This window comes from Neomonachus schauinslandi, chromosome X, assembly GCF_002201575.2.
Source record: "Neomonachus schauinslandi chromosome X, ASM220157v2, whole genome shotgun sequence".
Taxonomy (NCBI): Eukaryota; Metazoa; Chordata; class Mammalia; order Carnivora; family Phocidae; genus Neomonachus; species Neomonachus schauinslandi.
This window is the reverse complement of record NC_058419.1, coordinates 107,336,260-107,351,902: the sequence shown is the minus strand read 5'-3', so window position 1 is coordinate 107,351,902 and position 15,643 is coordinate 107,336,260. Positions and strand designations below refer to the sequence as shown.

At 45.2% G+C, this 15,643-nt stretch overlaps 1 protein-coding gene across 1 annotated transcript in view; it reads left to right on the top strand.

The window, feature by feature from the left end:
- The window catches only part of PTCHD1 (patched domain containing 1), a 51,230-nt gene that overhangs the window by 22,510 nt on the left and 13,077 nt on the right, over positions 1-15,643 (top strand). Inside the window, exon 2 of the mRNA XM_021677577.2 lies at positions 14,797-15,457. Within this exon, the coding sequence (XP_021533252.2) occupies positions 14,797-15,457 (661 nt within the window). The remainder of the gene's footprint in view (positions 1-14,796; positions 15,458-15,643) is intronic.

Genomic DNA, 15,643 nt, shown 5'->3' with positions numbered 1-15,643 from the left:
CTGTGTCTCTGAGTGTTGTTGTTGTTGTTGTTGTTTTTCAAATAAAGTAAAAGCCAAAGAAATGCCTGCTTCCTTTATCATCAGCAAGAAGAGAGATGAGAGATCATGTCATCTCACAGTGCCCTGGTCCTGGCAGCATGCAGGCCTAAGCCCTTCTTGAGGAGTTACGGTGCCTTCTTGTCATTAGTGTACCCTGGACCCAACATGTGATTAGCTTTAAACTTGAAATGAAAAGACTGGACTATGTCCCAAATGAGGGAGATAGCTCCTCCTGTGCTCCTGATAGCATCAGCCATCTGTATTCACGAACTTTTCAGAGCCACTTGAGAAATATTTGCTACGTACCTACTGTATGCAAGTGGGCACCGTCCCCAAACATGTGTCCACCATCAAAAGATTGAGTATAAAGAGGAGCTCGAAAGATCCCAACTTTGCTCCCTATGGGTTGTTTTATTTTGACATAACCATATTTGGGTTTTGAGGGTTTTTTTGGGTGGGGGGCTCTAAATACTTACTTTTTAATTTAAATTCCAGTTAGTTAACATACAGTGTAATATGCGTTTCAGGTGTACAATATAGTGATTCAACACTGCCATACATCAACCCGTGCTCATCACAACACGTGCCCTCCTTAATCCCCTTCACCTGTTTCACCCAACCCTCCCACCCACCTCCCCTCCAGCAACCATCAGTTTGTTCTCTAGAGTTAAGAGTCTGTTTCTTTTGACATAAACATATTTGAATACACAGGAAATTAGCAGTTGGATTTAGAATGCTTTAGTGTTTTGAGAACAGTAGGAAACTCCAATTCCAGAGGCTTTGACCATGGTTAGACATTTTTTTGGTTTGGGTTCCCACAGAAGCTGACCCTGAAACAAGAAACCAAGTAAAGGTAGTTTGTTTGGGAGGTGAAGGGCAACCAAAAGTGGGGTGGGAACAAGGTAGCAAGACAGAAAGGGGAAGGAGCACACACCCTTAAAAGGGTGTGTGATCAGGCAGGCCATGGCTGGAAACAAATGGAGCACACCCCCACTGGGGAAGCTCTGGGAACCAATTTAAAACACACTCACCCATGAATAGTCCCACCCATGGGGAGGGAAACTGGGTATTTCCATGCCAACTCCCATCTGTCATTGGTTGAAGTCTGTTCCCAGGGGGTGTTAATGCCCCAGAACTTCTGGTCTGCCAAGCAGATGGCAAAGTGGGCTCTCTGACAAAGAAGCATGGGTGCTGGCATTTGCAGTCGGGCAGGTGTGCTCTCAAGAGGTAAGCACTAGAGGATACGAGCAGGATGCCAAGTGCATCTGCTACAGAGGAACTTGAAGCAATTGGCCAAGAACTTCTGTACTTGTGTGATCTATGACTGCACTTTAGAAGCAGACATACAGAAAAGTACAAGGCCACACATCAGTTAGATCTTCACATTAATAAATCCACAATTGATAGGTGACACATTAAGACCCAAACCTAGGAAATGCAGCTCAAATGTTTAATCGGTACCATGGATCTAAACATTGTCATCAAATTTGAGTACGTGGCTTACTCCCTGGGCTAAGCCATCCGGATCTCTAAAAAGGTAGAGACATCAGTGTTCTGCCTCCTTCTTGCCAATATGTACACTGTGGTTCAGACCTTCTTTTCCATCTCCCTGCCTCTGCTCTCCAGCCTTCCCAGGCTGTCTACCACACGGCAGAGAGAGTAATCTGCCCACAGTTCTGAAATCTCATCCCCTGCTTGAAACTCTTCATTGGCTCCCAGTTGCCTGCAGGACAAAGTCTGTCTCTCAAGTTTAGGAGACAAGGCCCTGTGTGATTTGGGCTTTGTTTGCCTCTGGCTCCCCCGTGTTCTCCCACCAGCCCGAACCACTTGTCTTTCCCCTGACATCCATTTTGTGCCTCTCAGACTTTGCCCAAATTGTCACCACCGGTTCCATAACCCCATGCCAAGCCTCTGCCTGTGGTTAATTTCTCTTCATTCTTCAGGTGCTAATTTATAAGTCACTTCCTCCAAGAAGTCTTCCCTGGTGCCAGCAAGGTTGCCAGAGATGCCCTTTCCCACTTCTCCCATCTTAGAACTCCATGCAAATCTTGTGATTGCCTTGTTGGTGTATCTCTCAGAGTCTGAATGCTCAGTGAAGGCAGAGCCCTATCTGTCTTGTTCACACAGCTTGATGTAAGATTTACTAATAGCTACTAAGAAATATTCCTTGAATGGGTGAATGGGAAGATCTTCCCTCATCTGGCCCCATTTCGGCTCCAACTTTGCATTTCACCGTGCCCCTCCCACTGCTTGTATGCACACACATGCCAACATACTAGTCTCCCTGTCGCCCCACTGCACCCTTTAGCTACTTCTATCACGGAACTGTAACACTTTACTTCATTTTGTGGTTTGCATGTGCTAACCAGTTCCGAGACTCTGCCTGAAGTCCTTCTGCTAGATTCTTAAGTTTCTTGAGGGTTTCTCTCTTGATGTTCTTTATCTTCCCAGGGCTTATATTAATAACCAACCTAGTATAGACACTTAATATATGTTGAGTAAATGGTTCATTGCTATAACTGGTGATGAAATGGAGAAGACTTTCTCGCAACAAAGCAAAAATGCTCTGGCCTTCCACCTGCTGCCTCTCTGAGACCCATCACAGACTTTACATGTGCGAGCCTTGAAAAACTTAATCAGCCAAATCTGTGAGCCATTGCCAGCCCTAAAGCAAGACAGAATCACCCAGAGTGACATCTTTGGACATGAAAGCAATCTTTGCTCCTGGCTGGGTGAAGCCACGTCACTGAGACAACCGAGTGGAAGCCATCTGTCAATTCCAGCAGGGCTGGTGTGCTTAGGGCATGTAGACGGAATGTTCTGAGGACGCTATAGATGCACTCCACCTCTGCATTAGAGAGCAGAACTGGGCTACATGAGAGCTGAATTCTGCAAAACATCAGAGCCTTACCATGGAAGGAAGTTGCGATGGCGGGAGGGTAGGAAGTAATTAGAGACAGAAGTAGTTTTCCTGGATTCCTTTCCCAGAGGACTATCTGATGACAGCTTAGTGTCACCTGTAGTAAAAGTCTAGGTTCCATCAGCAGGGATGGGTCTGCAAACCAAAGGACTGCCATCTCGTGCCCACTGTGAGGCATAAATGGATGAAGTCACATCAGTGCTCACATCCTCTGAGACATTCATAGATAAGGAGAGTATCGTGCTTTGCTTGTGATGGTCCCACATTATGCCTGGTGTTTCTTTGAAATTAACAGTGCCCTCCTGGGGGCGCCTGGGTGGCTCAGTCGTTAAGCGGCTGCCTTCAACTCAGATTATGATCCCAGGGTTCTGGGATCGAGCCCCGCGTCGGGCTCCCTGCTCAGCGGGAAGCCTGCTTCTCCCTCTCCTGCTTCCCCTGCTTGTGTTCCCTCTCTCACTGTGTCTCTCTCTGTCAAATAAATAAATTCTTTAAAAAAAAAAAAACAGTGCCCTCCTGCACTCTCAAAAGTGTTCCAGTCTGGATAATAAATTGTATGATCACCCTACCCACCAACAGCATTAATATGGGGGGGGGGGGGCAGAATCTTCAAATAGAATGACACTAGATGTAGGTACATGAGCGTGTTTATATTAGTCTCTAAACTTTTCTGTATTTAAAAAGAATTCCCCTCCAAAAATAGAAATCCAACAAATACACAATAAAAATTCAAACTACTCTGTAATGAAGTATAATACATAATTATTTCAGTACCCAGTCTCCTACCTAAAGTGCTTCTCTGCTCTTATATTTTTTAGATTATAGTCTAACCATATCCATTTATCTAATGAGATCAGCCATTTGTCTGCAGTGTGTAAGCGACAGGACTAAATTCAATGTCATCTGTTTATTTAAGATGGAAATGATATGCATGTAGCACAGTAGCCTTTGGGTACAAATGAAGTATCATTCAATGTCACCAGAGAAAATATAAATCAACAAGAAGGAACAAACACAGAAAGTTCAGTCAGTACATCTTTGTTGGGCTTCCCGTCTGTGCCAGGGATACGGGATGGAGTGAAAGAGAGTCCTTGCCCTCATGGAACGTATATATTCTGGTGTTAAACAGCCTTGGGGGGAGGGGTGATACCCGCATCCTATAGCATCCCCAACTTCAGCCTAGTGTTTTGCAATAAATTTCGAAATTGCTAGCCCTTTCCACTAGTATGTTCTGTAAAGTACTTTTTTCTCTTTTTCCTTCGGTGTGTACATGGGGTGGGAGGCGGGCAGTCACACAGGAAACATGCAAGACAGAAAGGATGTTATTTGGACTGATGAAAGTCTCATCTCTTTACACACCTGTCTTCTTCATCTCCAGCCGGTCGTACATGCCTGTCATCGGTACCAGGGTTGTGGCTTCTCCCTGAGGCTTCTGGTGTAAATATCTGGCATTGGTTGGGCCTCAGTGTTCAGTACTTGAGTCCTGCTGCTTCTGCTAGGCTGCTTTGTCATGTTCGGCCCCTTGACTTTGCTACATCACCACCCCTTTCAATTCATAACTGCTGATAAACATCTCTTACTGTGGCTGGACTGTGCTGAAGCCTAGTACCCAAATACAGGTTCATCACTATCCCAATGGCCAAGGCACAGAGATCAGGGTGTGAAGTCTTTACTCTGCCAAAGGAACTCCCATGAGGGAACAATGTTCCAAGCCCAAGATTTAAATGTGGGCTGATCTACATCCTCAATCTGTGACCAGGGGCAAGTTATTTAAGCTCCCTGTGGCTCAGTTTCCCCACCTGCCAATGTAAATGTACCATATACCTCCCTGAGTTGTCACAAGGATAAATGAGGTAACAGATGCAGCATTCTCTGCACAAAACCCAGCATGCAGTAGGCACTTCAAACCTTTTAGTTTCCTCCTTTTGCCCCCCACCCCACAGTTCCCTGTCTGGTCTAATGTGCATGGTAATCAAAGTAGGCAGCTCACCTGGAAAAGGTGGGATGGTGTCAGGCTGTAGCTGATCCTGGAATTAGGGAGTGCCAGTTTTTACACACATACAACCCAGCTGTTCTCTTCAAATCTGTGTATTGATGCATGCATCTACCCCTTAGTCTCTCAGTGAAGATGTGAGCAAAAAGAGGTCACCTTTACATCCCACTGAATATGCTTTTCAAGAACAACTGAGAAACAGTTGTTCAGTTAAAGAAAAAAGACATCATGGGGGACAAGGCAAAAGAGAGGATAGAAATGGGGCGTTTTGTTTTTGCTAACAAACCTCTGCTGGGTACCACTCGTGTGTCAGAGACGATATCGAGCAGTTCACATTCAGTTTCTCATTTATCCTCCAGCAGTCCTACTAGATAGGTACTGCTCGTAGTCCCTCTAGGCCCCACTTTACAGATGAGGAAAGTGAGGCACAGAGAGCTGCTACAGCTTCGTGTCCAGGATCACACAGTTCCCAAGTGCCCCAGCCAGCATTCAAGCCCAGGCAGACAGCGTCCACCCAGCCAAATTAGGCCACCAACGGTAGCACTTCCAGAAGGGTCAAGGCCCGGGCACGCTGAATCACAGACCCCATCACACCCTTGGCTATCTGCTCCATAAGCCTCTGCAGGTCTGGAAAAGGAGGGCACTGGTGGGATCACTCCTGTGATTCTTAAGGGCAGTAGTTTTGTTAGAGAAGCTTGATAACAAAACCAAAAACAGTATTATTTCCAGTGGAAAAAATGCAACATCAGGTAACACACTCGTTTATGAACTACATCATGCGCTCAGCCTCAGAAAGCTCACGGTCCATCATTCAGGAGGGCCATTACCATGTCATCAGGTGGAACTTTTTTTCTTGTTTCTTCTTTTATCAGCCATATAATTTACACTGTTCTCAAACTCAGTGCTCATGAGAAACTTAGTAAATCGTTGGAAGGAAAAAAAATTGCCAAAGAATTCATCTGATAGTGACACTTTTTCATAATTTTGTAGATTTAACATTATTATTAATTATTTGCAGTTTCAAATATTTCAGGGATGTGGGTTATATGATGCTTTACATTTTTTGTCTTAAGCCGAAACTGCTACACGTGTGAATTCCAGCTGCATGCAGGGGCTCATTGTGCAGTCTTGTTTGTGGATGTGTAAGACCTTTCCCAGCCCAGAACTCTTGTCTTTTTCCTAAAAGCCAGTCCTGGTACCACCAAACTGTACCTTGGAAACCAAATAAGATTGTCTGGTGCTCGGGGCGCCTGGGTGGCTCAGTTGGTTAAGCGACTGCCTTCGGCTCAGGTCATGATCCTGGAGTCCCGGGATCGAGTCCCGCATCGGGCTCCCTCCTCAGCGGGAAGTCTGCTTCTCCCTCTGACCCTCCCCCCTCTCATGCTCTCTCTCTCTGTCTCATTCTCTCTCTCAAATAAATAAATAAAATCTAAAAAAAAAAAAAGATTGTCTGGTGCTCCAACGAGGGGAGCCCCGGTTCTGTCAGGACTCTTGGAAAGAAAGAGGGGCCAAGAGGGGGGGAAAGAACAGACCCTCACTGAAGGTCAGTTAGGTGAACTACATAAAATTGCCAACACCGAACCACTTTGTTCCCTACACAAATGGCAATTCCATATGGCTTAATACATAATCAATGCCAGAGCAGACACCTTTTCTGTTTTCCCACACTCGATCCTCCTCATGACCCTATGACCCCACTTTACAGATAATGAAATGGAATTAAATGCCTAAAGTCATTGTTTTAGTTTGGGTTCCTCCAAAGGTTGACCCAGAGTCAAGAACTCCATACGAGTAGTCTATCTGAAAGACAATCCCAGGAAACACTGGTCAGAGAGTGGCAACATACAACAGGGAAGGCAAGCGGTCAGTTATAAAGTCCTTGTCAAGCTAGTTTACGCCACCCCCCCCCCCCACCAGGCAACGGCAGCCTAATCCTGCTGGGGAACTCTGAGAAACAGTGAGGAACACATGCCCCGGAGTCATCCACCTTGGGGACAGGGAGCTGGGGTATTTATACACGAACTGTTTTTAGTCATAGTTCCAGGCTGCTGGGGACTAAGAAAGTATGTTAATGCCCCTGTATTCCCACATCAGGCTGGAAGGAGGGCCAGTGTGCACTGAAGTCGTGAGAAGACAAGGGCAGGGCCCAGCCGTGTCTGCTGTGGTCCCATAGGCAGCACCAACAGAGGCAGGATTTGAACTTGTGGCATCTGACCTCATAACCCATGTCCTTCCCACTAAAGCACAAGATATTGTCAAAACCCAGGAAAGATCAGGGCCTGCAGGACGATCAGGAATCAACTCTAGGTCATATGTGGACAGCTGTAAGACACTTCTCCCACAAGAAATACCACCCCGTGCTTCCCCGCTGTAGAATAACTGCAGTCACCTTTGCATAGCCCTCTAAAGTTTACAAAATGCACACACTCTATCATTTCATTTGGCCCGCCTCTTGCCCATGACACAGACTAAAATCCAGTCATGCACAAGATTATTATATTCATATGTCTACTCCACAACTAGTGAGCATATGTGGTAGGAACTGTTCTAGGTAGCGAAGCTCTACATAGAAGTAGACCCAATAGACAGACACACCAGCGTGGCTTAACTCGTGTTCTAGCGGGGGCAACAGAATAAAGAAACAAAAAGAGCTGCATAATGTAACATCATATCACAGCTAGTGCCATGAAAAACTTTAAGTGAGAAAAAATGATGGTGATGATGAGGGATAGTTTTTTTAAATGGGGGCTGGGGTCAGGGAAGCCGATTACATCTGAGCAGGGAAGTGAAGGAAGCGAGGCTGTGTGGAGGCAGGACGTTCCTGGCAGAACTAAGAGAGAGACGGGCCATGTGACTAGCACATGGTGAGACATGAGTCCCCAGATGTCAGCAAGGACAGTGTACCATCTTGTTGGTTACAGTCAGGACTTAGGTGTTGGCTCTCAGTGCTGGGAGGAAGCACTGGAGGATTTAGAACAAGGAAGTGGCATGATACATGTTTTTAAAGGCCCATTTTTAAAAGATTTCTCTCTAACCCATGTGATCAACAAGACATAAAACCAGGATTTAAATTCCAGTCTTCTGACCCCTGATCCAGTGCTTTTCCCACTCAGGTTCACGGTCATTTTCAGACTTGGATGTCCTTGGTACTCTGTTTTTCTGGTCCCTTGAAGATTTATTTGTGTTCTCCTGACCAAATCTTAAAACTGCTGTTGCATATTCCCCAGGCATGTGGCTCTTTGCAACTTTTCTTTGCCTCTTGGCCAATCAGCTTTAACATTCTCCCATTTCTGAGGGCATTCTGTCCTCTTAGAGATATTCAGCAAAACTCATGACCCACAAACTTGCTCTACCAGAGCTTAATCCCGACCGTGAAAGTCAAGTGAGGACAATGGGATTAAAAGATAACCACTCTAATCAGAAAGTTTAACATAACACATTTCCAGGGGTCTTCATGATATCAAGGAATTTTTTTAATTAAGACCACATGAAAATTTCCCCCAGACTATGCAAATAGAGGTTACGGGACCTCTGCCTCACCACGTTGTCTTTCTCCTCCAGACCAATGTGGAATTGGGCCAAAATTGCAAGGAGATATTATACTTGCCTTTTCCTCCATCATTACTGTTTTTTGTTTCTAAAATCTCAGATTTATTCGCTTCAGATCGAAAGCTGCATTGCTTTTTCAGCCAAGGCTGCAAAGACAAACAGCCTGTTTGGGGAATTACAATGTGGGGCTCTCTTGGCTGCTTTTTAGTGTCAACATCAGCAGCAAGAGTGTTTACCCCCTGGTGGGAAAGCAAGGAGAACAAGAGACACATCCCACTCTCCCAGAGCTCCACTACACAACAGTATGGACAGAGGCACCCATTTGTCTTGTGACACTAGAGCAGGTCAGGCCGACACCAGGCACACATGTGCAGAAGAAGCGTGTAGACAGATAGTCACTTGTTTGGCTACATCCACAGCTTAAATTTGGTGTCCTCCAAACATGTAATGTTTCAAAGGCAGAATGATATTTCTGTTCACTTATTAAGAGATGACTAACTTGCTTTTGGCTGCACTACAAATGAATCACGGTAACAATCCCCAACTTGCGACTTCTGGTGTTCTGATGTAATGCATTTCTATTAAAAGAAGAGGAAAGAGAGTGGGTGAGAGTGAGATCATGCGAAGACAGAACATAACACCGAGGGAGCTAGTGTAATTGATGAACTGCCGAGACCAGGTCCATCCACTTCAAGGTGTTTTCTCGTGTCCTGGGTGAGGATCCCTTGCCTGTCGGTTCCTACCCATTTACAGCTGCAGAATATAGACCCAGATTAAGACGTGGAATTTGGAGGGATTCAACGAAGAAAAGATTTCATTTGGGGGTGAAAACCAGATATTCCTTGAAAGCATTTTTAAAGCAATTTTGATTTAGTGTCACTTTGAAGGTAATTACTTGGGGGCAAATGATGTAAGTTAGAAAAGCTAAGTAACAACCTCCCTTTTTAAAGTGTTTTAATGGGGGTGCCCGGCTGGCTGGCTCAGCGGGCAGAGCAAGCGACTCTTGATCTCAGGTTTGTAAGTTCAAGCTCCAGGTTAGGTGTAGAGATTACTTAAAAATATAATCTTTAAAAAATGTTTTAATGAGTGAAGCTTATTTGTGACAGTCAGAGGGAGGGGGTAGGAAGGCGAGGCAAGGAAAGAAGGCAGCTGATAAAGACTGACTCCCCCTAGGGAACTGGGGACCCTCACCTCCTGCCGCTCTCTCCTCACAGGCGAGGTTGCTGGGGAAAGCTTGACGCTGCTCCCAGAGCCCGTTAATTGCCCTGCCTGGCAGAGTGGCCGTCTGGCCTTGACCCTACCCCTTGTCAATAAAAAACAAATACAAAGAGGAGCTGAAAGGTTTTGTAGAAGATCCTGTGAACCCACAGGTATTTTTCCTATGTTAATCATCACTCAGGAGCAGACACTTCCTTCCTCCCAGATCCCTTCTGTACTCTCTACAAGGTGCCCCTGCTGTCTTCTGAGGAAGATCTGAGTGTGCCAAGGAGAGGCAGAGAGGAAATTAGACTCTGGCCTGTCGTGACCGGCAGCCCACACTGGCTTTGTCCCAGGCTCTGGCAGAAGGGGATTAGAAGAGCCAGTGCCTCCCCAGTAACGGGAAATCACTCAGAGAAGGGAGTCTTTTTTTTTTTTTTTTTCCAGTAAACCTATTTTCCCTACCCTGTGGTTTTCTTTCTGGGTTTCATCTACTATCAGATCTGTCATTGACCTAAAAAGAACTTCAGTGTGTTGGAAAAGCACACTTCAAGCAGCTATAATAAATCTCAAATTGATATTTATGAAGTTAACTTTCTCTCACCTTGCATCTGATTGTATAGTATGTGGATGTCACTCATCTTAGAATTATGTTGTGTTAGAACCAAAACGGTCTGTCCGTAAAGATTAGCTAAACCAACCTTCTGTTTTTTACTGATAAATCCGAGACCTGAAAGAATGACATTCCTAGGGTCTCTGACATTCCCACGGAAGCAGTGGAAGCAGTGGAAGCCAGACTTGAAGCCAAAACTTCTTATTACTGGATTCCATTGTGTCCCACAGCCTTTCTTCTTGGTAAGCCTGTCTGTGAAAAGTTTTATTTGGCAACTACAGAGGCTGGACGGAGAATAAGAAAAGTCAGAAAGCTCCAAGCCCATCCCCTTTGCTACCTGTTAGTATTGCCACGTAATGCTGCCATCTACAGATGAGGTTTGGCTGTTTGGATTATGTGTGGTCTCTCTTAATGGACCCCAGATCCCCAAGTATGGCCATCCCACAGCTCAATCACAGCCATGGCCAGTCATGTGAACCTGGTGAGCTGACGGCGCTTCACCCCTCCCCAAATCCTCTTAGTCCTCATTCAAAGTTGTGCTGGGCTAGGGCCACACATCCCGCTACCCCCAAGATCCTACCTCTGCCCTTTACTCACTGGGCCAGTCAAATGTCCTTGAGGCCTCAACTGCTCCAGCTATAAAATGAGGATAATCCTTTAATCATTTCCACTGAGTCTTATATTGAATAAATTTTTAAAACTGTAAAGAGTACTTAGCAGACTAGTACTTAGCAGTACTAGTACTGCTAGCATTTAGCAGAGTAGTACCATTACTGTTATCATCCTTAACCTGAGGGGTGATGAGAGCAAAGAAGCTAACAACTGAAATGGTATGTTCAGAGCCTGGGAATGAATCTCAATTTAACATTCAGTTCTGGCCTCTTTGGCAGCAAATACAGAATAGAAAATATTGTAATCAGGATTGACGTTGGATTGGGCTTTACTAGTACAAAGTGTTTGGCATTGTCCACTGTTAGAATATTCCCTTTGTTTTGAATGTTGTATCTCTTCTGTGATTTTCCATGTGTGAGCATGAGCACACTAAATTCAGGGAAATTATCCTATTATTGACAACACGGTAGATTTGATGAGTATTTATTGAATGTGTGTTGAGTGAATAATCTAGAATCTATACATAGTTATGGAAACATGGATTATGTGTTGATTCACATGACAGATTCAGACTGTATTAAGGGTCAGGACTATTACTTTGTGTCACTTTCCCTTGTTTTTTCTGAGGGTCTCTTACCAAGCTCAATAATAACCTTGTGTGGGGGCGCCTGGGTGGCTCAGTCGGTTAAGTGGCTGCCTTCGGCTCAGGTCATGATCCCAGGGTCCTGGGATCGAGCCCCACGTCGGGCTCCCTGCTCGGTGGGGAGCCTGCTTCTCCCTCTCCCTCTGCCTGCCTCTCTGCCTACTTGTGCTCTCTCTCCAACTCTCTGTGAAATAAATAAATAAAATCTTTAAAAAAAATAAGCTTGTGTGGCTGGAGGTTGTCCATTTCGTGGACAGAGGTGTCTTAGTCACCATTTCACTATCATGCTTTCATGTTTTCCTGGCTTGCTTTCCCCTTTCTGGCCCCAAGAGAAAACATTAATTTAAAGGCAAAGATGAAGTCACCATAAATTAACCTGTCATCATTTTCACCTTCCTTTCCCAGTGCAGAAATTTAAAGTAAGTATACAGGAAAAAAAAAAGGGGGGGGGGGAAGAGCGTAGCTTCAATCTCTGGCTGCCCTTTTCCCCTGGGAATATATCTAAGTATGCCTACTAATGTGTCTGCTGTCCTAAGCGGGGCTCCCTTAGGAAAGTAAATCAGGGCATTCTAAAACCCTAACAGCGTGATATCCAGGTAGCATGTGCAGTATACCTGCCGAAGGCTATGCAGACGGCCAAGAATACATTGTGTATGAACTTGATAAGCAGTCATAAGAACCAGAGATCAGAACTGAGGAGTTCCGGATCTTCTGCATGCCTCTTATTATCCTCTCATCTCTTATCCCACAGTAGAATCCCACAGACGCCTCCTGCCAGGTGGGTGGCCACAGCCAACACCCCCTCTATGGATGCTTCTGCCACTCAGAAGCAAGAGTGACACACGCTCTACCCACCTCTCCATTGGCAATTCAAAGCAGCTGCGTCTCACGGCAGCTGTGGTGCCGTGAATTAAGAAACGTTCCTTCTCAAACTTTACTAAGATCTCCTTTCCCAAGTCTCCCTCCTATGATCTGGTGGTACAGGAGTTAACAGAGTGTCTGCTTTCTTCGGTCTGTGGTCCCAGGGATCGGAGCAGCAGATCTGCAGAGTTGGCAGATCACTAAATAGTTTATAACTCCCCACCCAGCAGGGCATGGTCGCCTTAGAGAATGGATGGAAAATATCCCCTTGCTATAACTAGGTTCGGCCCTGTGGCTTAACACCATCTTATTTGGCAATCTTTTTCTCTTGACATATTTAGTAATCACTCTAAGGGAGATTTATTAGACTGTTCATAGGAACAAACAATGCACTAAATATTACACATATGCATGCTTTCCATACCACTCCTTTTCTAGCCTATTCTGAATCTTTCCCCAAAGTCTTTCTTTCAACACTTAATCAAAACTCTCTCTTGTCTTTAAATTCCTCTCGTTTCTTCTCTCCCCTAAAATAACTTTATATTTGGGATTTTTTTTTTTTGTAGTTAGAAGTTCTTTTAATCAAAATTCACTGGGCCACACTTAGAGAAGAATGGATAAAAAGACACACTCAGAGTTTAAAATCATTGAAGACATTTGCTCATCATTAATCCCAAAGCACCAAAGCAAAAATTAAGCAGATGGTAAGAGTTTTGTGAAAATAATCTCTTAGGTATCTCTGGGAGATCAAGAGCGTGTGTGTGTGGTGTGTGTGTGTGTGTGTGAAGGAAAGAACTCAAAATTATTTCATAATATGGTGAAGTGTTTCCTGAACCTGACGGTTGGTGCCCGTGAGGAGATGTGGGGGAGGGTGCACTGGGAATTAGGATTAACAACTCATGCTCTGTGCTAACGAAAGGACTTTGCCAGCTGGTACCCCTCCGACATTTTCAAAAAGCATAATAAATATCCCACTCACCCTGGCACATGCACAGCAAAATGTCTTCACAAATAATCCATCCAGAGCAGATTTAAGAGAAAATATATCAGGGTCATGGAGATGCTCAGAAGGTTATGAGTTATAATGGCACAGTCACAGTGTAGCAACTGGATGTTAAACTTTCTTCCCTTTGCATATGAAATGTTTTTCTTCATTCATTAGATACACAGTGCTATCTCTGCTCACAGGCACACTCATTTACTTAACACTCAATTACATGTCTACCGCTGGCCTCCTGTTGCAGACTGGGCTCATCTTACGGAGAAAAGGGCCTATTTTCTCACCTTAGACTGTAGAATACGTATACTCCCACATATCTGACTTTGAGCACTTGTGATTTTTTAGGCCACCTTAGCACTTGGGCAGGGCAAGCCCCAATTTAACCATTAGTTGCTAGCAAGAACTTTGACTCAACTCCCAGCATTGTTAACCTAGAGGTCTTGGTCAGGGGTTAGGAGCACAAGTTCTGGAGCCAGGCTGCCTGGGATAGCCTAGCTCTCTCTTTCTCTTACTATGTGTGCGACCTTGGGCAAGCAACCATCTGTTTCCTCATCTGTAAAATGAGCCTAGTACTTGTACCCACATCATAGTTTCTTGTAAGGGTGAAATGGGTTAATCTGCATAAAAGGCCTCGAACTGTGCCTGGCATATGGTAGGAGTTGTTAAATGAGCACTTGTATTCCCAGTGTCCACTTTGATCACAGGTGTATGGAGCTTGGACATGGCGAATCTGACTTGGGGTGAGGTGTGTAGAATAAATCCCACTGTGCTCCTTTAGCATGACCGCCATATAGCCCGGCCAGACTCTTACAGTCACATCTCCCCTCCCATATAAGCAGACAAGGAAAGCCAGAGAATATGAGGTCCCTCAAGGTGAGCCTCTTGTCTTTTATGGCACCAAGTGACTGAATTGGATGGGGAAGTCATTTAGGGGCCCTAGAAATTGGTAGCAGAGGATGGGCTTCCACAAGAAGTTGTACCTTAGTTCACCTGGTACATTACATCTTCAAGACAGTGGTCGTATGTGAGATTTTCAGACATTTATAGACCAACTGAGTCACAAATAAAGAAGAGAACATGTGAAAACCCAGATTCCCGGGCCCTACCCCAGAGATTTCTGATTTACCCGGTCTGACGTGGTCTGAAAATTTTCATCTCTGACAAGTTCCCAGGTTGTGCTGATGCTGGTTTTGCATCCTTACTACCTGTTTCTATCATAGGGTTATAACATTTCATTTGAACCCTTCAGCTTGGAGATGACCTAAGTGACTCCGCCACCCCAAATAGAGATATTTGAATCCACAGAGCTAATGTCATGCATTGATGTCTTATTTTTGGTAATAAACTGACTTTCATTCTTTTTCTCCCATAGTTGCATGCTGCTGTGACCAGGATCCAGGTTCCAAGGCCTGGTTTTAATTACACGTTCGCCCACATATGTATCCTGAATAATGATAAGACTTGCATCGTGGATGACATAGTGCATGTTCTGGAGGAGCTAAAGAATGCTCGGGCCACCAACCGGACCAATTTTGCTATCACATACCCGATCACTCACTTAAAGGATGGGAGGGCAGTGTACAATGGACACCAGCTTGGAGGCGTCACTGTGCACAGCAAGGACCGGGTAAAATCCGCAGAGGCCGTCCAGCTCACCTACTACCTGCAGTCAATCAACAGTCTCAATGACATGGTGGCTGAGAGGTGGGAGTCCAGCTTCTGCGACACTGTCCGACTGTTCCAGAAATCCAATAGCAAAGTCAAAATGTACCCTTACACGTCCTCCTCACTGAGGGAAGATTTCCAGAAGACCAGCCGTGTATCGGAACGTTACCTGGTCACCAGCCTGATCCTGGTGGTAACCATGGCCATCCTGTGCTGCTCAATGCAGGACTGCGTCCGCAGCAAACCCTGGCTGGGCCTGCTCGGGTTGGTGACCATTACCCTGGCCACTCTCACCGCGGCCGGGATCATCAATCTTACTGGTGGGAAATACAATTCCACCTTCCTGGGAGTCCCTTTCGTCATGCTAGGTAATTACTGCCCTTCATTTTTTTTTATTTCCTCCTGCTGCTGGTGGTGACTGGGTTCCTAAAAGGCAAGGAGTAGCCATCTAACAACTTTCTTTTGTCTGTCATGTCTTCTTTTTGCCCAAAAGTCCTGGGACCAATTCTATAATGTGCTGGCCATTGGCAAGGGGCAACCTTATTTGGTAAATA